At 39.2% G+C, this 24,567-nt stretch overlaps 1 protein-coding gene and 1 non-coding gene across 14 annotated transcripts in view; both read left to right on the forward strand.

Moving 5' to 3' along the window:
* MAGI1 (membrane associated guanylate kinase, WW and PDZ domain containing 1) overlaps positions 1-24,567 on the forward strand; it is a 635,987-nt gene that overhangs the window by 380,729 nt on the left and 230,691 nt on the right. For all 13 annotated transcript variants that reach the window (XM_070455725.1, XM_070455726.1, XM_070455727.1 and 10 more), the window contains exon 2: positions 2,748-2,864. In XM_070455725.1, the coding sequence (XP_070311826.1) occupies positions 2,748-2,864 (117 nt within the window). The remainder of the gene's footprint in view (positions 1-2,747; positions 2,865-24,567) is intronic.
* On the forward strand, positions 21,455-21,561 carry LOC139031350 (U6 spliceosomal RNA). Its single transcript, XR_011483824.1, has one exon. It is a non-coding gene; the product is annotated as a U6 spliceosomal RNA (small nuclear RNA).

The following is a 24,567-nucleotide window of genomic DNA, read 5'->3' on the forward strand; positions in this document are numbered from 1 at the left end:
AGTACTGTCTGAATCTCATTTAATCCTTACAAGTCTTGTATAGAGCTGCTGTTACATCAGTGCTCTCTTTTCATAAATGAGAAAAGTGAGGCTCAGAGATTAAGCAAGGCACTTGGGTTTACCAGCTAATAAAGAGTAGAACCAGGATTCACACTCAAGCCTGTCTGTCTTAACCACCAAGATTTACTCCACTCTTCTTTCAGTTTCTCTCTTTAATGAAAAATTGAAAACTAAGCATTAAGAACAGTGCCTACCATATAGTCTTTCAATAATTATGTACAGTTTAAACTTTTGAAATTGATTTTATGATAGTACAGTTTCTATACTATAAAATGTCTCCATTTAGATATACTATTCCGTAAATTTTGATAAATGTGTAAACCTGTGTTATCACTAACAACAATTGAGATATACTGTATTGGAATCACCCCCCAAAGTTTCCTTTTGAGTCCCCCTTTTAAAAAAGTTTTTTGTTTTGATATCAGTGTTGATTCTCAGGAAGTCATAAAAAAATAGTTCAGACTTCTTGTGTATCCTTCACCCTGCTTCTTCCAGTGCTAACATTCTTATATAGCTATAGTACAGTTGCACAGCCAGGAAATTACAGGTATACTCTATAGATTTTATTCGCTGTGTGCTAATCTCTGCCTGTTCTCACTCCAGGTAACTGCTGAACTGTTTTCTGTCATTGTAGATAGGCCTGCTCTGAAGCTTTATATATAAATGGAATCAGATAATATGTTGTCTTTTGTGTCTGGTTTCTTTTGCTCAGCATAATGTGTTTGAGATTCATCAATATTAGTTAGTGGTTTGTGTCTTTTAATTGTTGTGTAGCATCCTGTTGTTTGAATATAATGTAGTTCCGTTATCCATTCAATGTTGACAATCATTTGGATTGTTTTCAATTTGGGGCTATTATATAATGAATAAAGTCACTATGATGATTCATCTATACATTGTGTGTTTATATGTGTGTACTTGTTTTCACTTCTCTTGCTAACATTGGTTAGTGAAGATTAGTTTATAAGATACTATCAAATTGTTTACCATTTTAGACACCCACTAGCAGTATATAGAAGTTCCTGTTGCTTCACGGTCTTGCTAAAACCTAATATTGATTTTGCCATTCTGGCAGGTATGTAGTAGGATCTCACTGTGACTTTAATTTGTCTTTCTCTAATAATTAGTGATGTTGAATATCTTTTCATATGCTTAATGCACAATTGTATGTATTTTATAAACTATATATTCAGACCATTTTGGGGGGGTAGGAAATGTGTGTGTGTGTCTTCTTACTTAATAAATATTTGATGTATAATTGAATGATCTGAGATAGAGCTATATGTTTTTCTTTTGGCCACTTGAAATCTTAGGTGTACTACAACTCAAATAAAATAGTTCAAGTTGAGTTTCATTAGTCTATTCTAAAATGATCAACTATAGTAGGGAATCTGGTTTAGAATGTGATACTAAAATAAAGATCAGTAGTTCCTCTCCTAGGCATCATAGCATCTTCTTAACCATCAAAACTTTCATCTTCACAACTTGCTCTTTTTGACCATGGGAAAATTATCTTCTGAAGATGTGAATTTTGTGGTTCACACAGATCCTGCATTGTTTCTCTAATGCTAAAAATGCTCTTAACTAATTTTTATCTTGTCTAAAAACGGAAGGACAATCTTAGCCTTGTTATTTTTAGCTGTCACTGAAGCAGTTTTCTCCATTAAGAATAAGTGTTAGCTATGTTGATCTATAAGCCATCTGCTGATCATGTAGACTATAATTTGTGTTTATAATTTTTAAAAAAAGTTTGGTTACCTACTTCTTTCTGTGATACATTTTGTAATAATATATTTTTTAAGCTTTTGTTTCCGTCTATTATCTGGAGAGAATTAAAAAGAAATAAACACATAGACCAGCCCAGATAACTATTGCTTAAGCAACACCAATTTTTTAAAAAAGTGTGTTTAGTGCTTATAAATCAACACAGAATAGTCAGATCTATCTATCTCTTTCTGTCTGTGTAATGAAGAGTGACGTCTCCTCTTTTATTTCCCAAGCTCAAGTCCTTCGTCCTAAAGGAGACTGTTGTTAAAACTTGTTGGTGGTTCTTTCCATTAATACATGGTCTCTCCTTGTCTTTATTCTTCTCACATAAAAGGTCAGATAGTAGTTACCGTTCCACATATTTTCCTGCACTTCCAACACATGAAGATCTAGTGATTCCTGATGGTTGTTTCCAGGGTGTTTTCATGTTTATTTTTATTTATTCACTGTTACAAAAATGTTTCAATGAACAATACTGGAGATTTGGATAGACTTTTGCAAATATAACCATTGAGTAAATTTATTCCAATTGAATCCCTAGTCAAAGAGCATTTTATAATTTGTCGGCTATTGCTAGATTGTCCTCTGTAAGATTTCAGCCATCCACTAATAATGTTTGCAAGTGTCTACAATACATATTTTAAATGTAATAGCCTCTTTTGAATTCTTTGTTATTTGAGTCTCCTAGTATTATGTGAATTGGGACCCCCAAATTAATGCTGTTTCAGTGCTGTTTTATCTTTATTACATTCCTGCTTGCTTTTTCCCCTGCAGAGGAAACCCTAAACTTAAGTTTTCCTGATGACTGAGGGTGGCAGACTAGAATGGCTTCATATGGCTTTCTCATACATGGCTCTCAGGCTGCTCAGTCTCTAGGAAACCTGATGTTTGATGCCTTCTGTTTTATATATTTCCTGTAGGAGGAAAGCTGAACAAAGACCTGCGACATTTTCTCAATCAGAGGTTCCAGAAAGGGTCGCCTGATCATGAGCTCCAGCAGACCATAAGAGATAACCTTTACCGCCATGCTGTGCCTTGTAAGTAGCCAGTTTGGGACATCTTACTGCTGGTGGGTATATGAAAAGTTGAGGGAAGACAAGCAATGGCTGGTTCTGGAATACTTGGCAGTTTGCTCACTTAGTGACTCCCTAAGTGTAGGGAGTCCAAATTGACAGTGGGGGACTGGCAATCCAGTGGTTAAGACTCCGCACTTCCAATGTAGGGGGCGTGAGTTCTACCTCTAGTTAGGACACTAAGACCCCACATACTGCGAGGGGAGGCCAAAAAATGGTAAAACAATGTAAAAACAAGAAAAAAAATTGACAGTGAGACAGAGTACTAAGCCAGGTGAATTACTTGGTTTTTCAAGTCCTGGCTTGAGTATGCCAGACAAATTATTTATCCTTTGTAAGGTCATGTTTTCACAGCAGTGAAAAGGACATCTCACTCCTACTAACTTTACAGAACTGTTAGAAAGTCAAAGGAGTGACATTTGTCAATGTGTTTGTATCATATGGGCATGGTGTAAGCCTCGTAAATGTTAACCATTTTTGTTATGAGTGGAGAGGACAGGCCAGAGGCCTTCAAACTGACCTCTGAGGATTTCAGTAGGTCTCTGGTGTTCCTCAACAAAGGGAATGCCTCAGTGAACTCTCTCTTCCTCCCCACCTTCATGAGATCAATAAATCATGATTTAATGTATGATTTCCTTTGAAGAAAGCCTCTGTGATTCCACAGATTAAAAATCCACAGGTTAAAAATCCCAAAGTTCCAAACCTATTAGATAAGACCAAATCTGAGAAAGCAAGATAATAGAATGTAGGGACTATGACATTGGGAATTTTGTGGTTAAGGGAAAGAAGGAAAGGAGGAGGGAATCAGCCTACCAGATCATGAGGTATTACCATGCTCTACCAGACTACATTCTCATCCAACTCATTATGAGATGAGAATCCTGGGATGACATGTGATTATTTACCTTCATTCAAAATAGGAAGAAAAAAATAAAAAAATAAGAAGAAAGATGATTTTTATTACTTGGGAGTTTTCATTTTTCCTATTATCCAGTCCTTCAAAATTCTATAATTAAAAAAAAATTTTTTAATCACCTAAAAAAAGGCAGAAAAATTTGAAGTTCAAGGTACTCTGCTTATTGCTCTAATTTGTTTGCTATGGATGGTTTTCTTTAAAAGAAGTAATATTTTTCCAGTGATATGCTAGAGTGCTAGTGTTTCCTCATACTACTGCAAAATGATGAACAGAATTGATTTCAGGCATGCCATGGTTCTGCAAGGATTTAGACTGAAAGCATAGCTGGAGACCTTTAGCGATCAGATTTTAAAACAGACCCTGCCTTCCATTTCACCTATTCATAAAACCAAGACTCCCAGAGTAAGAGACTGAGTTGACTGCAAGTGACTTGGGTCAGTGCCCCAAGGTTGCCTCTTTCTACTGAGTGGAAGAGCCACATTTATTTATTTATTTATTTTAAATAAATAAAGAGAGAGAAAATGTGATCATGCATTAATGTGAATCTCTGGCCCCCAGTTCTTTTAATTTTGCATCATTAGTATTGAAAGCCATAATCCTAATAATATCCTAACTGTTCCTTACACTTGGATTAATAATAATAATAATGAAAATTCCTGTGGTTACTCACATGAATGGGCAGGGATTGCCTTTCTATTTTTATAAAAATAAAGAAATCAAGACACAAAGGTAAGCTGATTAAAGCACGGCCAAAGGTGACTAGGATTTCAAGTCATTGTCCTACCTCTGATGTACTGTCCCATTTTACACTTAGAATAGCAACCCTTTGAGGTTGAGGTTTCCAGTACCCATTTTCCAGATGAGGAAACAGTCACAGAGCGATCAAGTAACTGTTACATGGCAGATCCAGGGATTTGGGACTTGTAAGCCATCCAGGGCTATTTCTGTAGCTCGACCATTGCTGCCTCTGAAGTTCTAGTAAGCAGGTTGGATACAGTTTTTCAGAATTCAGTAATTGCAGAATCATGATTGTTCTCTGTGTAATTTTTCCCCTACTCAGATTCCAATTTAAGAAATGGGGAATGAAGCAAATGAGCACACCATTTCTTGACGCATCTGTGGTGTTACTCTGGTTACATTTTGGCAAGCTTTTCCATTTATTTTTTCCACTGATTTATTGGACCTGACTGTGAGCTAAATGGCTTGATTTTAAGCTTATCACTCTGTAGGAATTGGGGCAAAATGACCTCAGCTTTTTAAAAAACAGTGGAAAATAATATTTTGTCTTTGCTTATATTAAGCTATTGGTATTGATGTTTCATGTCTATGAAACCAATAAGTCAGAAATTGAGAATGTGGAGAGAGTTTTCTTTTTTTTTTTTACTAAAGAGAAAACAGGTAACATTTCGTTTTATATTTCCTGCATAAAAAAAGGAAGGAAACTCGGAAGAGCTCTGTTTCTGAATCTGGCTCAGTGTGTGTGCCTTTGAACAGGGGTGACATGGGATTCGGTTATGGGCTGAGATGACTGGGGCCACATTTGTGTTTATTTTGGTTCTTTGGCCCATGTGACTGATAGAGCAGAACTCAGTACCAAGCTGTTGTGCTCATGGATGAGGAAGCCCTTGATTGAGTCACGGATCTTTCCAGTGATGTTGTAACTATGCCACAGGGAAATGAGCTCTTGCAGTCTATATTTTCCAGAACTTCCTGCTGCCGATATTTCAGTAACTTTGGTTTTTTGAGAAGGGATGATCTCATGAACAGGTGCTTGCGAGCTGGGGTAGACTTCCTTTTCTGTACATTTTAGGAGGCTCACATGTCAGTAGAAATTAACAGATAAAGCTGTAGAACCTTCTGGGTACCATGATGGATTTTGCCGTTCAGAATTCCATTTTATCCTAGTTTTTTGGCAAAGACAGTGCAAGTTTTGCATCCATATCTTAAGGTAAAAAAGTGAAGTAGCAAATGTAGTTTCCTCAAAATCAGTTCTAATGCCACGTTACTCACTTCTCATCCAGTGCTATTTTTTTTTTCATCCAGTGCTATTTTTAAAAGTGACTTTATTGAAATATAATTCATATATCATATAGTTCACCCACTTAAATTGTTCATTTAGTGCTATTTTTGCTATAGTCATTATTATTTTCTACTCCTTTTGTTTTGATTCAAAAACATTTATTATTTCCATAGTATGAAAAGGGTCATCATAGATAAAATTTAATTATATTATCATTGAAAATTACTCAGTTCAGTTCAGTTGCTCAGTTGTGTTTGACTCTGTGCGATCCCATAGACTGCAGCACACCAGGCTTTCCTGTTCATCTCCAGCTCCTGGAGCTTTCTTTAACTCATGTCCATCGAGTCAATGATGCCATCCAACCATCTCACCCTCTGTCATCCCCTTCTCCTCCTGCCTTCAATCTTTCCCAGCATCACTGTCTTTTCTAATGAGTCAGTTGTTGACATCAGGTGGCTGAAGTATTGGAGCTTCAGCTTCAGCATCAGTCCTTCCAATGAGTATTCAGGATTGATTTCCTTTAGGATGGACTGGTTTGGTTTCCTTGCAGTACAACAGACTCTCAAGAGTCTTCTCCAACACCACAGTTCAAAAGCATCAATTCTTCAGTGCTCAGCTTTCTTTATGGTCCAACTCTCACATGGATGCATGACTACTGGAAAATCCATAGTTTTGACTAGATGGACCCTTTGTTGGCAAAGTAATGTCTCTGCTTTTTAATATGCTGTCTAGGTTTGTCATAGCTTTTCTTCCAAGGAGTAAGTGTCTTTTAATTTCATGGCTGCAGTCACCATCAACAATGATTTTGTTGCAGGAAGGGGGTACACTTCCAGTGCCCAAAAGTCTAACACTTGGAAATGAATTGTCCAAGGAGACACATAGGCTGACAAAGCAAGAGAGTTTATTGGGAAGGGGCGCCTGGGCAGAGTGTAGTAGGATAAGGATCCCGGGAGAACTGCTCTGCCTTGTGGCTTGCAGTCTCTGGTTTTATGGTGAAGGGATTATTTTCCAGGTTGTCTTTGGCCAATCATTCTGACTCGTAGTCCTTCCTGGTGGCGTATACATTGATCAGTCAAGATGGATGCCAGCGAGAAGGATTCTGGGAGTTGGTTGGACGTGTGGTGTCACCTTTTGAACTTTCCCGAACTCTTCCGGTTGGTGCTGGCTTATTAGTTCTGTGTTCCTTACCAGGACCTCCTATTGTAAAACAGATGGTTACTATTTTGCCTGACCAGGTCATATCTGAATGATCTAGTGGTTTTCCCTACGTTCTTCATTTTGAGTCTGAATTTTGCAATAAGGAGTTCATGATCTGAGCCACAGTCAGCTCCCAGTCTTGTTTTTGCTGACTGTATAGAGCTTCTCTATCTTTGGCTGCAAAGAATACAATCAGTCTGATTTTGGTATTAATTATTTGGTGATGTCCATGTGTAGAGTTGTCTCTTGTATTGTTGGAAGAGGGTGTTTGCTATGACCAGTGCATTTTCTTGGCAAAACTCTGTTAGCCTTTGCCCTGCTTCATTTTGTCCTCCAAGGCCAAACTTGCCTGTTACACCAGGTATTTCTTGACTTCCTACTTTTGCATTCTAGTCTCCTATGATGAAAGGACATCTTTTTTGGGTGTTAGTTCTAGAAGTTCTTATAGGTCATCATAGAACTGTTCAACTTCAGCTTTGTCGGCGTTAGTGGTTGGGACATAGACTTGAATTACTGTGGTACTGAATGGCTTGCCTTGGAAATGAACAGGGATCATTCTTTCATTTTTCAGATTGCACCCAAGCTCTGCATTTCAGACTATTGTTGAGTATAAGGGCTTCTCCATCTTTTCTAAGGGATTCTTCCCCACAGTATTGGATATAATGTTCATCTGAATTAAATTCACCTATCCGGTCCATTTTAGTTCGCTGATCCTAAAATGTCAATGTTCACTCTTGCAATCCCCTGTTTGACCACTTTCAATTTACCTTGATTCATGGACCTAACATTCCAGGTTTCTATGCAATGTTGTTCTTTACAGTATTGGACTTTATTTCCATCACCAATCACATCCACAACTGGGCATTGTTTTCACTTTGGTTCTGTTTCTTCATTCTTTCCGGAGTTATTTCTCCACTTATTTCCAGTAGCATATTGGGCACCTACCGACCTGGGGAGTTCATCTTTTCATATCTTTTTGCCTTTTCATACTGAAAATTACTACCACCACCCCACCCCACCCCAAATTACTGTGGAAAAAGAGAGAACTAGATGCAGAATTACTCAGAAGCCTTGGTGTAAAATCTGAGGGCTGTTCTATAACTGGTCATCTTGGTCAGATAGCCTCTCTGAGTCTCTCTCTCTCTTTTTAATCTCTAGTAAAATGGAGCTAGAAATATCTACCTCCAGCATTGTCTCACCAAATACTGACAGCAGTCCCAAGAGATGGATCCATTGGAGGAGACAGAGGCTCAGGGAAGTATATAGGTTGCTTTGAATCACATAGTTAGCAAAGAGCATGGTCAGGGTTTAACCAATTCTCTAACTCCTGTACTGGGTATAATTGACAGTAATGTGATTGGAGAAACCTGTTTGCAGTTCAAGAAGCAACCGTTAGAATCAGACATGGAACAATGAACTGGTTCAAAATTGGGAAAGGAGTATGTCAAGGCTGTGTATTGTCACCCTGCTTATTTAACTTATATGCAGAGTACATCATGTGAAATGCTGGGCTGAATGAAGCACAAACTGGAATCCAGATTCCAGGGAGAAATATCAGTAACCCCCGATATGCAGATAACACCACCCTTATGACTGGAAAGTGAAGAGGAACTAGCTAAAGAGCCTTTGATGAGGGTGAAAGAGGAGAGTGAAAAAGCTGGCTTAAAACTCAACAATCAAAAAACTAAGATCATGGCATCCGGTCCCATCACTTCATCAGTTCTGTTCAGTCGCTCAGTTGTGTCTTATTCTTTGCGACCCCATGAACTGCAGTATGGCAGGCCTCCTTGTCCATCACCAACTCCCGGAGTCCACCCAAAATCAGGTCCATCGAGTCAATGATGCCATCCAACCATCTCATCCTCTGTCATCCCCTTCTCCTCCTGCCCTCGATCTTTCCCAGCATCAAGGTCTTTTCCAGTGAGTCAGCTCTTTGCATCAGGTGGCCAAAGTATTGGAGTTTCAGCTTCAACATCAGTCCTTCCAATGAACACCCAGGACTGATCTTCTTTAGAATGGACTGGTTGGATCTCCTTGCAGTCCAAGGGGCTCTTACAAGTCTTCTCCAACACCACAGTTCAAAAGCATCAATTCTTTGGCGCTCAGCTTTCTTTATAGTCCAACTCTCACATCCGTACATGACCACTGGAAAAGCCATAGTCTTGACTACACGGACCTTTGTTGGCAAATTAATGTCTCTGCTTTTTAATATGCTATCTAGGTTGGTAATAACTTTCCTTCCAAGGAGTAAGCATCTTTTAATTTCATGGCTTCAATTACCATCTGCAGTGATTTTGGAGTCCAGAAAAATAAAGTCAGCCAGTTTCCACTGTTTCCCCATCTATCTGCCATGAAGTGATGGGACCGGATGCTGTGGTGTTAGTTTTCTGAATGTTGAGCTTTAAGCCAACTTTTTCACTCTCCTCTTTCACTTTCATCAAGAGGCTCTTTAGTTCTTCACTTTCTGCCCTAAGGGTGGTGTCATTTGTCTATCTGAGGTTATTGATATTTCTCCCAGCAAACTTGATTCCAGCTTGTATTTCATGCAGCCCAGCGTTTCTCATGATGTCCTCTGCGTAGAAGTTAAATAAGCAGGTTGACAATATACAGCCTTGACATACTCTTTTTCCTATTTGGAACCAGTCTATTGTTCCATGTCCAGTTCTAACTGTTGCTTGCTGACCTGCATACAGGTTCCTCAAGAGGCAGGTCAGGTGGTCTGGTATTCCCATCTCTTTCAGAATTGTCCACAGTTTATTGTGACCCACACGGTCAAAGGCTTTGGCATAGTCAATAAAGCAGAAGTAGATGTTTTTGTGGAACTCTCTTGCTTTTTCGATGATCCGTCAGATGTTGGCAATTTGATCTCTGGTTCCTCTGCCTTTTCTAAAACCAGCTTGAACATCTGGAAGTTCACGGTTCATGTATTGTTAAAGCCTGGCTTGGAGAATTTTAAGCATTACTTTACTAGCCTGTGAGATGAGTGCAATTGTGCAGTAGTTTGAGCATTCTTTAGCATTGCCTTTCTTTGGGATTGGAATGAAAAGGGCAGAGGAGCTACCCTGCGCCTGAGGTCAGGAGCAGTGGCTGAGAGGAGCTACCTCACATCCGATGTAAGGAGCAGCGGCTGCTGCGTAGCCGTTAAGAGAGACCCTGCGTCCAAGGTAAGAGAAACCCAGGTAAGGCAGTAGGCACTGAGAGAGGGGATCAGGGGGCAGACAGACTGAAACTACAGTCACAGACAACTAGCCAATCTGGTCACATGGGCCACGGCCTTGTCTAACTCAGTGAAACTAACCCATACCATATGGGGCCACCCAAGATGGACGGGGCATGGTGGAGAGGTCTGACAGAATGTGGTCCACTGGAGAAGGGAATGGCAAACCACTTCAGTATTCGTGCCTTGAGAACCGCATGAACAATATGAAAAGGCAAAAAGATAAGACACTGAAAGATGAACTCCCCAGGTCAGTAGATGCCCAATATGCTACTAGAGATCAGTGGAGAAGTAATTCCAGAAAGAATGAAGAGACGGAGCCAGAGCAAAAACAATACCCGGTTGTGAATGGTACTGGTGATAGAAGCAAGATTTGATGCTGTAAAGAGCAATATTGCATAGAAACCTGGAATGTTAGGTCCATGAATCAAGGCAAATTGAAAGTGGTCAAACAAAAGAGATGACAAGAGTGAACATCTACATTCTAGGAATCAGTGAACTAAGATGGACTGGAATGGTTGAATTTAACTCAGATGACCATTATATCTACTACTCTGGGCAGGAATCCCTTAGAAGAAATGGAGTAGCCATCACAGTCAACAAAAGAGTCTGAAATGCAGTACTTGGATGCAATCTCAAAAACGACAGAATGACATTTCCAAAGCAAACCATTAAACATCACGGTAATTCAAGTCTATGCCCTGATCAGTAACGCTGAAGAAGCTGAATTTGAACAGTTGTATGAAGACCTACAAGACCACTTGATCACTTCATGGCAAATAGGTGGGGAAATAATGGCAGACTGTTATTTTCTTGGGCCCCAAAAGCCCTGCAGATGGTGACTGCAGCCATGAAATTAAAAGACACTTGCTCCTTGGAAGAAAAGGTATGACAAACCGGAACAGCATATTAAAAAGCAGTCATTACTTTTATCAACAAATGTTTGTCTAGTCAACACTGTGGTTTTTTTAGTAGTCATGTATGGATATGAGAGTTGGACCATAAAGAAAGCTAAGCGCCAAAGAATTAATGCTTTTGAACTGTGGTATTGGAGAAGACTCTTGAGAGTGTGTTGGACTGCAAGGAGATCAAACCAGTCAATCCTAAAGGAAATCAATCCCGAATATTCATTGTAAGGACTGATCTGAAGCTGAAACTCCAATACTTTGGCCACCTGATGCGAAAAGCTGACTCATTAGAAAAGACCCTAATGCTGGGAAAGATTGAGCCCGGAGGAGAAGAGAATGACCGAGGACCCAATGGTTGGATGGCATCTCTGATTCAATGGACGTGAGTTTGAGCAAGCTCCTGGAGATGGCAATGAACAGGAAAGCCTGACATGCTGCAGTCTATGGGGTCGCAAAGAGTCGGACACGACTGAGAGACTAAACAGCAACACACGCACAGTGTGATTAGAGCAGTATACCATGGACCATTGAGATTGAAAGAAGAAAGAGAAAAAAGAACCCTCACTGTTGAATTATACATGTTTAAAATCATAGAGTTTTATGTCTTGGGGGTGGGAAGCTAGATAAGGCATCGTATCTAAGAAATAAGCATCTTTTCTCTGATTTTCATGTATTTCACTCTTGTGTAGAATTGAATTTTAATAACTGCTTAATGATTATTCAGCCTTTAAAAAATCACTGTAGGAATCTCTTGAGATATATCAATAGTCTACTCATGGAAAACCACCTTAAGATAAATGGATCTTTTAAAAAAGAATTTTTTTAATTGCAGCTGTCCTGGGTCTTCCTTGCTGCATGAGCTTTTCTCTAGTTGCAGTGAGTGGGGGCTATTCTGTAGTTGCAATAGGCAGGCTTCAGTGGTTATGTCTCTGTAATTGTGGTTTCCAGGCTCTTGGGCACAGGCTCAGTGGTTGTGGTGGATGGGCTTAGTTGCTCCTCGGCATGTGTTATCTTCCTGGGCCAGGAATCCAACCCGCCTGCGGATTCTTTACCACTGAGCTACCGGGGGAATCCCAGTAAGTGGATTTCAAATGCATGTAAACATCATCAGTGTTGCTGACTTCTCTCATTCCTCAGAATCATCTGGATAATATTTCTGTCTCCTGTCCCTCAAATCCTGCTTACATTCCCAATCCCCTTACCCCTAATTCTTTAGTCATACAAACTTCGTCCATTTCTCAAATACACCTGATATCTTCTTACAACTGGGTATAAATTATTGCCTCTTTTCTCTCCATCTTTCCATCTAACCAGTTCATACACTTCTTGTAAGCTTTAGTCTAGATGCCGCTTCATCCAGGAAGGCCTCCATAGGTGGGGCCCATTGCCGTCCTCACTGCTCCCACAGCCCTGCCACCCCCCTTGACCACATACTCTGCCTGGTGTATATCTGTCTGTTCTTTTAGAATCCTACTCTTCTGAGGCCAGTGACTAGATCTACCTCAGTGATCAGCCCACACCTGGCTGAGTGCCTGGACCATGGGATAAATATCTATTGATGAAAGAATTGATGAAGAAATGGATAGAGACCTTCTTTGTTTTTCTTGTTTTATTATTATTTTTTTCTTCATTACTTAACATTTGGGGGAATCAGCAGAGCTACTCTTGCCATAAAGCTCTTAGAATACAGGACAGCTCAGCAACTTGAGCTCCAAGTTGGCTAATGAAGACTCCACTGATTACGTGACTGAGAATCTAAACCCAGAGGAAGAAAGTCAAGGCTCCCAGTGAGCTTGGAGCTGGACTGCCCATTCACAGCTCCTCCTCATTACAGTCTGGATATCGCTGCACCTCCTGCACTGATAGCCATTCTGCTTTATGACTTCTTGTCTTAGCTGATGTGACAACATCTGAGATTCTTGCTTTGGAACGGCTGCTTTGCCCGTGAAGATAAATGCATTACCTGACAGGGCTTGTCATTTACTCTACTGCTGCTGTCAAAATGAGATACAACTCATCTAGGAGTCTTGGGGCTCTGGAATGCTGAAGTCCACCCCTCCTGTTCCTTCTCCCTTCTCTGGGCTCTGGGTGATTGAGCACCTCTTTCTTTTCAAGAAGAGGTCATTTGAAAGACGAAAGGATAAGTCAGTTTTTTTCTGTAGCATAACATGTTGATCAAGGCTCTCCCTGATACTGAGATCATTGTAACCTGTGTAAGAGGCATTGATCATTGACTTAAAGGAGTTTACAAAGGAATTAAACATGTTTGATCTCTAAGATTATTTAAATCTAATGTGATAAACATAGGTGATCCTGCTTTTTATTTGTAGAGGTGGTGGATTTTAATGGGCATGTTAGCGTCTGCTAACCAACAGTTGATGTGTTTATTATTTTGATTGTGACTGTGATGACAGGACCATAAGTTACCTTTGGTGTTATTCAAATGTGTTAATTTCTCTTAAGCATAGCTGTTTCCAGTACTTCTTGCCTGGAACTAACTCATTTTTCAGTTAGAGCTGATGATATGAACTAGGCCAGTTTATCAGCGAGAGGCCAGGATAAAGAACTGGGTGTTGGAACTTTGCTTCTTTCCTAGACTGTACATTTCTGTGTTTAGGTTGTATTTGACACAAGTAGAAGGCTTCAGATTTTCATTCGTGATGTAGACAGTTCTGTAAGCAACCCCAAGACTAATGAGATGAAAGTCACTAGATATGTTCTCACTGTGACTATTTCCCTTTTCCTCTTACCAGTTAGTGATGGCTGATACTGAAGGATCACCTTAGTCTTTACCAAGCTCAGCCTTGCTGCAGAACTCTGACTAGTAACCGTTTAACAGCTCTCCAGATGCTGTCTTTTGTGCTTCTACCGTGTACCACATACCATGCCATAATGCTGATACATAGGCCATCTCTCACTCTGGCCTCAGGGAAGACCCACAGTCTATTGAGGACCTGAACTCAAGCGCACTGCACTCATAGACCCTCCCCCTTTTCTATTCAGTTGCAAATGTTTGTTGCCCATAATCAGATCAGTGTATGTCCTCATCCCTTCTCCATCACTTCTCAACTTTTTCTCTCCTCTTCCATTCTTCCCATCAGTACTGTATTTTACCATGTGCTCCTAGCTGGTCTGAGGTCTGGAGACTCCATTACCCACTGGCCCATCCCTTACTGCCTATGCCTGTCCTTTCCTTCTCTATCAGATCTTACTTGTTCTACATTGGTTTCTCATGGGGCTGTCCTCTAAGAAGCCAAGAATTAGAAGAAAGAAGTGAATGGTTCATATGATGGTACAGAGTTCTCTCTTACATAATACTCATATCTTAACACATATAAGTTTAAATGTGGTGCTTCTAGAAACATCCTATAAAATGGGATATTCTGGAGGGATGTCCATAGGTAGGGATGAATTCTTATGGTTTTGGTTTGTTTTTGTCCTTTTTCTAGTGTTTAACACAGTATGGTATACATAGATGATATTTTAAACATAGGCTTGTCTATGTCAAGGGGATTTCCCCCTCTGCTGGCTGTTTCACTTCTCAGACGTGTGTATATTCCCATTTCAGCAAGTGTAAGCAGAGAAGGTAAGCAATAGTAGGCAAGGAGTTTTGTGCCAAATTAAAAATAATGGGATTAGGGAAAAAACAAAAACAAAAAACTTGTTGCTTAGATGTGATCTAGATTTAGAGTTATCCCATCAGTGAGTTCTTGAGAAGATCTTGGACATTCCTGATCTGGATATTCTCTCTTCTTCTCAGGGCTAGACCTTCTCATGTGCTGGGCTTTCTGCTATGGCGGACCAGAGAGGCTGGCAGGTCTACCCGAACTAGTGCTGTTGACTTGGGTTCTTTGAGACTCCGTTTCCTCATTACCTGTGTTTATGTTTCCGAGGTACCTCAGCCCCCAGCATTAATCATGGCAGTTCATAGATCCTCTATTTAAGGGTCCTCTATGTATAAGTTTCTTTGTTTTGTTTTCTTTTGGTTGTACCATGTGGCTTGCAAGATCTCAGTTTCCCCACCAGGGTGGAACCTGGGCCATGATAGTGAAAGACCGGAATCCTAACCCCTGGGCCACCAGGGAAGTACCAAAGTTCTTCTCTGTAAATCAGTGTTCTTTCTTCCAGACCCCTTTCCCTTTCCTTTCTAATATGACTCCTCAAATTCAGCTCTTTTCCCTTTTTTCTTTTCAAGTTGTCATTAGACTTTGGGCTTTATGTATATGGTTCTCTGTTTTATGATTTTTATGACTTTTTTGGTGGGGTTGGTGGGGAAGAACAAGCTAAGTTTTAAAAAAAAAAAAAAGATTCTCCAATGTTTGTTGAGTAACAACCCAACATTCAATGTTAGGTGAGAACATAGTGGAGATTAATGATTGGCTCATTTAGCCAATAATAGGCATGTTTGAAATAGCACATTCTCTGCATATCCCCAGCATCAGCTAATTCCCTAGTGTTCTTTCTTCTTTGTATTTATTATTATATGTTGTTAACTGTAATTGCCATTGCATATTTGGTGAGTGGATGGAGTCATATTCGAAAAAAAAAGAAAAACTATGACCTTAAAGGCACATTACACTGGATTTGATTTATATTTGTCTGTTAATAGACTCATATAAACATGGTGTGGCTGGTGTTCTTTATTCTAAGGTTCTCAGGAGTATAGAACAAGGAAAAGCCATAGGAGTTTAGATTTAAGTTTAATTACGGTTGATGGAATTTCTGATCTTCTTGTGGAAACATGTTAAACCAACCTTAATGCTTAATAATAACATCTGTTATTAATCGAGTATTTACCACTATGTACCAGGTACTATGCCCAGTGATTTACAAGTTTTGTCTCTTTTATCCTTCACCAGACTCTGAAAGGCATAATGTTACCATCCCTGTGTTAGGAGCATGGAATGAGGAGCTTATAAGTGACTTGTTCAAGATGAGCAGTTTAATAATGATGGAACCCAGATTCAAATCCAGTACTAACCTCCCCTGAGAGGCTATGCTCTTGGTTTATGTCTCTGGGTTCAGTCACCTTAAAGACCAGTTTAAATTAATGTACTGAGTTTAAAAGAGTCTTAATAACATATAGATTAGTCCTTGGCTGGATGTAGGATATGCTAACATATCTGTTTGGCAGCCATGTTAATTTATTTAATTGCTTTATAATTTTAGCTGACATTTTTCATCAAGATTTGTTGAAATTATAAAGCAATTTCCATAGAAATTTACGCAGGGACAGGGAAGTTTCACAATATCCTTACCACTTAGTTATTTTAAGAAAAGATTTGATGAAATTTTAGTAATTTTAGATTTAGGAAGAATCATTTAAGAGAGTGAAATACAATATATGTTTAAAGAAATCTTGTATCAAATCTGTTTTATAAAACTATGTACAAATAAAATTTCTAGCTTCTCTAATGGATAATGAGCACTTAGATGAGATCCAAGTAAGAACACTTCACCAGTTATGCTATGTTAAGGTTACCTAAAGTCCCTATGAAATGAGCTACCCACAGTTTAAACAAGAAGAAAGTGTCACTTTTGTTAGTTTCAGTCATGATATGAATAAAGTAGACTTATGACCTGCTTGACATATTGCCTCTTGCATTTAAAATTTAACCAATTACACACCTCTATTTTGAGAAAATACACTCTAACATATTTAGGGATATAGGGCTATGGTGAATGCAGCTTACTTTCACATGGCTACAAAACATTAGAAATGGTTAAAATTTTGTATTATTCTTATTCTTACAAACTTCTATAAATATGGAATTATTTCCAAATAAAAGTATTTTAAAAACAGTTCAGTTCAGTCACCCAGTTGTGTCTGACTCTTTGTGACCCCATGGACTGCAGCACACCAGGCTTTCCTTGTCCATCACCAACTCTCGGGGCCTACTCAAACTCATGTCCATTGTGTCGGTGATGCCATCCAATCGTCTCATCCTTTGTCATCCCCTTCTCCTCCCACCGTCGATCAGGGTCTTTTCCAAAAGTCAGTTCTTTGCATCAGGTGGCCAGAGTATTGGAGCTTCAGTTTCAACATCAGTCCTTCCAATGAATATTCAGGACTGATTTCCTTTAGGATGGACTGGTTGGATCTCCATGCAATCTAAGGGACTCTTAAGAGTCTTCTCCAACACCACAGTTCAAAAGCATCAGTTCTTCAGTGCTCAGCTTTCTTTGTGGTCCAACTCTCACATCCATACATGGCTACTGGAAAAACCACAGCTTTGACTAGATGAACCTTTGTTGGCAAAGTAATGTCTCTGTTTTTTAATATGCTGTCTAGGTTGGTCATAGCTTTTCTTCCAAGGAGCAAGCGTCTTTTAGTTTCATGGTTGCAATCACCATCTGCAGTGATTTTGGAGCCCCCCAAAATAAAGTCTCTCACTGTTTCCATTGTTTCCCCATCTATTTACCCATACCAAAATTAAAAAAAAAAAACAAACCAAAAAACCAATGTAGTTTCTGGAAAGGGGGGTTATATATTAGTGTTATATTTTTTTCCAGATTATTAATATTAATATTTTTAACCTAATATTGAGATTTTGTTACTACTTTGATAGATGTTATTTATTAAACTATAGTGGGACTAGCCTGAGACATTGTGCATATATTAAAACAAAAACCCAACACTTACAGAATACCAAATAGCATGTTGTAGTTATAGTTTCTCGTTTAACCTTTGAGGAAAAACTGTGGGTATAAAGTAATTATTATTGTTCTCATTTACAGATGAGGATACTGAGACTTGGTAAGGTTAATACTTTGTCTTAAAGTTGTGGAATCGAACTGGAACCAAGGCACTCAACTCAACATGGATGCTAATGCTGCCACTAGTAGCCACATTTTCTTAGCTCAGATTGTGTGTATAGATACATATACACAGACTCGATATATTTAGGAAATAAGTTAGGAAAAATTCTTTTAAATGGATCCTAAGTATCTGCTAATGGCATTCTAGATGACTATGAGTATAATAATCATCATTAGAATTATTACCATATATTGAGTGCTTGCCAGGTGCTAGATTTTATCTTATATTTGTGTAATAACTCATTTAATCCTCACAGTAGCCTTGTATGTATATGTTAATACTCTCCACATTCAGGGAAACTGAGGAACAAAGTGATTGAATACTTTAATGAAGATGTTATGGTTAAGGTAGAACTGTGTTGTCTTGTTCTAAAAGTTTCCTTCTTAGCCAGTGGCTCATATTGCCTGCTATTTATCACTCTGGAGAACATTAGGAAAAACAAAAAAAAGGAAAATAATCAGTAATTCAACATACTCCTTTTTTGGAGAACAGAGCAACTATTTTTTCATACTCTTTTTTTGGTGGGGGTATTAGGGCTGTGACCAGGGATTGAATCTCGACCCACAGCAGTAAAAGTGTGGAGTCCTAATCACTGAACTGACAGAAAATTCCCTGTTTTTCTTTTTAAGATAATATGTCTTAGTCTTAGATTCTATCAAAGCTACCACATTATACAATTCCAGGGGGTACTATTCAGTTTATAATCTATGTGAATGGTGCCCTGGGTTGTGGGCAGTACCCTGACTGCCTGGCTTTATCTTGTGGCTGAGTTCCAGTAGTAGATACTCAGCTAGCCTGAAAGAGAACCAAATTGCCATTCATTTGGGATGCATGTGTCTCAGTCATGGTAAAACGGTACCTTATTCCTGTGAGGGTAATACCCAGCAGATACTTGAACACCAGAAGCCTAATCCAGTCCAATTATAAGATCTCTCCATCCTTAATTCTGCTGATTAAAGGTTTGAGACAGTACTGGAATTGAATCTTTTAGGGTAGAAGCTGATATTTCTTTCATTTATCCTGCCTTCAGTCATTTGCTCCATCTATTCACACAGCCATTCTCCATTTATTCCATGTATCTGTCTATTCAGCAAGCATGTGTTGAATACTACTGTGAGCAGGTCACCATGATAGATGCTCAGCATTTAGGGGGGAAACTGGTTACCTTTCCTGCTCTAAGAGAGTTTATAGTATAGTGGGCAACCACTATAACAAACAAGAGACAGCCGTAAGAGAGTGAAGTAAGTCCAGTGGTAGAGTAAGCCCAAGATTACATGAAATACAAAGACAGACACCAGGCTCAGTCTTGAGACCAATGAATCAGTGTGACCAGGAAGTGAAATAAGTCCCAGAAGAGAAGACATAAGGAAAGGCAGTGGAATATCTTCCCTAGGAAGAATCAGGAAATATCTACTCATATAGCCATGGGCAAGTGACTAAGATCTCTAGGCTTAATTCCTCTTTAAAAAGGAGTATGTTTATTAGGGGTATAATTCACTCATTAAGCATCTTAATATCCCAGACCTGGTCTCAAGATAATATAGTCCTTTGTACAGTGCTCTCTCCTTAGGACCCTTCAAGAATAGACTGCTTAGTGTTTTGTATCTTCTGAAATGTTAAAAAATAATAACAACAAAAACCACTGCCACAGTAAAAGATGGGACACGGTTTTAATGCTTGCATTTACTTAATCCTTTTAGCGTACATGTAACAATGCAGTATAATAGGGCTGTTCACTAACTGCAAGATGTATAAAACATTAACTCAAGGTATATTAAAGGCAGTATAGTCTAGTAATAGACTCCAAGTCCAAATACATTTCTTTTAGTGTATCTTTGTAGCTGTAGACATAACTTTATTTGATGATACCAAAAGTCTCATTTTAAGGCCCTTCACGAATAGTAGACATGGGTTTTTAAAGATCTTGCCCCTTTGTCTCCTTTTCAATCTCAGTAGATACAGGATGCTATGAGATGAGATGGGGTGTCCCTGATGGCTCAGTTGGTAAGAATCCGCCTGCAATGCAGGAGACTCTGGTTTGTTTCCTGGGTCGGGAAGATCTGCTGGAGAAGGGGTAGACTACCCACTCTAGTATTCTTGGGCTTCCCTTGTGGTTTGGCTGGTAAAGAATCCACCTGCAATGCGGGAGACATGGGTTTGATCCGTGGGTTGGGAAGATCTCCCAGAGAAGGGAAAGGCTACCCACTCCAGTATTCTGACCTGGAGAATTTTATGGACCCCCATAGTCCATGGGGTCACAAAGAGTAGGACAAAACTGAGCAACTTTCACAAGATGAGATGACACTTTGGACTGAGACTTGGCTTTTTCCAATCAAGGTGCAGTAGCTTGCTAATGGAAAAAGCCAAAGTAGAGTGAACAAGTGATCCACGGACTGTCTAAGCAAGCAAGACAGGCCCTACTGAGCTCCAGTTGTACTAGGGCTCAGCCTTCTCATTGTATTTCTAACACTTCTGTCATCAGAAGGAAAATTTTTATTACTTGGACCACTTCTTCTGAGGTTGCCATGTTTCTAGTTGAGACTTCTCTCCTGACTTCCCTATTAGAAGTGAGACCATGCTATCTCTTAAGTGCTTTGCTTTGAAAACTGAGACAAAATTTGGTTATATTACCAATGAAGTCATTTTCAGGGTCAACAAGCTTAAAAGATTTATTACTTTGGCTTTCTAGTTGTAGTTGCTGTATGTAAATAAAATTGATATTTTTCTCTTTTCCAGTCTCATAAGATCATTTTAAACAGATCCTATAGGATTGTCAGAAATTACAACTTATGTATTTTTAGTTTTCATCATCAATTGATTTGAGGGATGCACAAAAAAATGTTACCCAAATTGTACATAAAGTATTCTCTAGATGAATAATATGACCTGAAAGTGAAACATCCTATAAAAACATCAGATAGACTGAAATTTGGCCTAAGTTCTGTGCATGACTGTAAATAAGTCTGAGAATCTACATGTTTTTGCCCTAGTGAAGAGAAGTTTGTGACTAATACAGGTTCTGTTGAATTTCAAGTTTGCTGCTTAATGTGGTCCTCCCATATAGCAGGATCCTTTGGAAGAATTTTGTACCTTCTGACTGTAGATGTGGATGATTTTGCAGAAGCAAACTGTTAGATACAACTGTAAAAATGTTATCTTTAGGGAATGTGGAGCAGTTGAAAAAAATAACTTGTTGATAGAATACTTGCCGTTATGTTCTGAATTCATGTTGTATACTTTAGAGGCCTGGCCTGCCATGACCTATCAGCCTTCTTTCTCCTTTCCTCTGTTCTTTCCTTCCTCCCATTGTTCTTCCCACTCTCCATTTCCTACCCCCTCTTTCTTTTCTTTCCTTCCACCACAAACTGTCTATTTCTCCCCCTTGTTCCAGACTCTGGCAGTAGAGCTGTCAATAGCCATTACTGGAGCTAAGTGTATTTGGGTTCTAACAGAGACCTTAAAAAAAAGTGAAGGTAGTGCTTGCTTCGGCAGCACATATACTAAAATTGGAACAATACAGAGAAGATTAGCATGGCCCTTGTGCAAGGATGACATGCAAATTCTTGAAGCGTTCCATATTAAAAAAAAAAAAGTTAAGGTAGAAAACAAATAAAACATATATAATAAATTATATAAATCTTATGTGCATAGCTTGCTGAATTTTTATGCACATTCACATTCATACCCCCATCCCCATATCTATGTAACCATTACCCAGATCAATATTGAGAACACTGAGCATTCCAGCAGGTCCCTCATGTCTCCTCTGATGATTGTAACTTAAGTACCCTAGATTATTTTGTCTGCTCTTGAATTTCATATAAACAGAATCATACCGTATGTATTATTTTGTTCTAACTTCTTTTTCATCCACATTGTTTGCATGTAACAGTAGCAGTAGTTCGGTTTTTTGTTGTTTTTGTGCTGAGTCTTGAATTGTGTGACTATACCACCATCTTTATCCATTTTTCTGTTGATCTAAGCTATCTCCCAGTTTTAGCTTACTACTGGGAACATTCTTATGTAAGTGGATGTATGTACTCCTTTCTCACCTAGAGTTGTTGGCATATGTGTAGGCACATGCAGGCATAAGCAGTTCCCTATAACCGAGATTGTCACACAGTTTCCAAAGTGATTGTACCAATTTGTACTACTACTTACATGTGTGAGAGTTCCAGTTGCTCCTCATCCTCACCGACATTTGCTATTGTCAGTCTTTTAGATTTTTCATCCTCGTGGTAGATGTGCCATGGTATTTCATTATCATTTGAATTTTCATTTTTCTGATATAGAATGATATGAAGCACACTTTCAAATGTTTATTGTCTACTTGGGGACCCTCTTTTGTGAAATACCATTGAAATCCTTTCCCATTTTTCTTTTTAATTGGGTAGTTTGTCTTTTTCTTGCTGATTGGTAGAAAAAGCTGGGTTTTAAATCCTGACTCTGTTGCTTATTAGCTGTGCTTGGAAAGGTTGCCTCACCTTTTTGAGCTTCCATCTATAGGATGGGGCCAGTAATACCTATTTTATAGGTTGTGGTGAGAGTGACTTGAAGAATTGTATGTTAATTTCTGGTAACATACATTACTATGCCTGTGTTTCCAAGCACAGAAAAGGCATGGGTGACTTATAACTAAAATGAAAAAAATCTGTTCTGCTACCAGGTGAATAGCCTATTGAGATACTTTAAATACCTTTCTTTTTCTTTCCCAGTATTCTCTTCTCTTTTTTATACTTATATAACAAAAGGGAAGAGTGCCCATGTGCATAATACACTATAGGCCAAAGTGACTTATCTCCTACAAAAGAAAATTAGAAGTTGTATCTGTTCTCAAGAATTCTGTGCTTGCAACTGGGACAAGTGAGAACCAAAAGAGAGTTTCTGAAAAGGAGAGAATAAGATAAAATGCAGATGTAGGACCCAATTAAAGAAATCTGCCTGCCCTGGGTAGTGGTGGGAAGCATGTCTTTTATTTCTTCTTTCTTCCTTGTCAGCCAGTTTCTTGTGACTTTGCTTTCTCATTTTCAAAATAGGAATAACAATACTTTCCTTAAAGGGTTAGTCAGGTGGTCTGGCACCATCTTGATCTCCTGTAAGCACTTTACATCTGGAGAATGCTGGGATGGGTCATTGGCATGGTGATTGTGCTGGCCATGATGGTATTGAAGATACTGAAGGGACCACTTCTATTAGCAGACTTGTTTACAGCCCATGTGAAAGGCTGTTTCAGGGCAGACAATAGCAGTTTCAGGAAGTAGGTGGGATGGCTAGAAAAGAGCAAAGAGTCCTCTGTTCTGGGAGGAATCACCATAGGTTGCCCATTTGCACACCAGATTTGTGTGTGTTGAAGATGACCTGGGCATCCTAAACCATATTACTGTGCTAGATTATTTATTCCTAAAAATATCAAAATCAGAATATCCTAATGGCATAGGAAGTTACTGAAACTCACCTTGAATACCTGTGTCAACATTGAGCAGAACCTTAGTTCAAGGCAACTTCCTAGAAAATCAGTCCCCTTCAGTTTTCAGGATGCTGAGAGGCACAGGGTTGTGACTGCTGAGTAAACATAAGCTTTGGTTGTGGATGGAACTGGTTAGACTCACCACTCCTCCACTCTGTGGCTCTGTGATCTCAGATAAATTACTTCCCTGAGGTTTCCTAGTTTATAAAATTGGGACAGTAGTATCATCCCAATAGAACTGTGGTGAGAGTTATGCGACATATGAGACATAAGAAGCACCAAGAGAGGTCCTAGCAAGTAATAGTTACTCAAACTGCAGAAATATACTCATGTATCTGATGAGTAGATGTGCATGCTCTATTTCCATGACAACTGTTTAGTGAGCAGAGTGGAGTGATGCTGAGGAGGACAAAAGGGTGTTTGGATGTAACTACTCTGCTGCACAAGAGCACTTGCTAGACCTCATCTCTGGGTTGTGGATAAAAATGGGCTTTCTTTAAAAAAAGAAAAGAGGAAAAAAAGGCTTTCTTACAAGGTTTGGTCTCTATAATTCTTCCACTACAGTGTTTTATATTAATTAGAGCAATTACTGTTGAGAAAAGTCTACCGTATCACTCACCCACCATCGAGGCCATGTTGAACAATTTATAATTTACTAACATAAGGCCCACTGATGGGTACTTTTAAATGCTGCATAGTATAAGCTTAATTCATTCTCTCCTCCTCATCAACTCTGATCTGCTGAAAGCCCTTCAGCACACTCTAAAGGTAGGATAGGCACCCTGGAAAGGACTAGCTGGCCTCCAGGGGCTAGTTTTTCTTTTATTGCCAGCTCCTGGGCTCTCCATCTCTGAGTCACTGCATATCTGCAAGAAGATAAGCACTCCCCGCAGTGGTGCATGGTCCCCAAGAAGCACAGGTGCCTTTCACAACAGACTTTCTGGAAAGTATCGAATCTGTATTTCATGCCCTCTTTACTCATTCACTGTGACAGATTTATTCAGAAGTCTTTTCGGCTGGTATATGAATGTAGTGAGACGTTCTAACATGCACATGGTGAATATACTCTTGGGAGTCCTAATTTGTATCCTGAAGGCAGCAGGAGTCAAAAGACACAAAGAT

The sequence above is a fragment of the Odocoileus virginianus genome, chromosome 26 (assembly GCF_023699985.2).
Source record: "Odocoileus virginianus isolate 20LAN1187 ecotype Illinois chromosome 26, Ovbor_1.2, whole genome shotgun sequence".
NCBI lineage: Eukaryota > Metazoa > Chordata > Mammalia > Artiodactyla > Cervidae > Odocoileus > Odocoileus virginianus.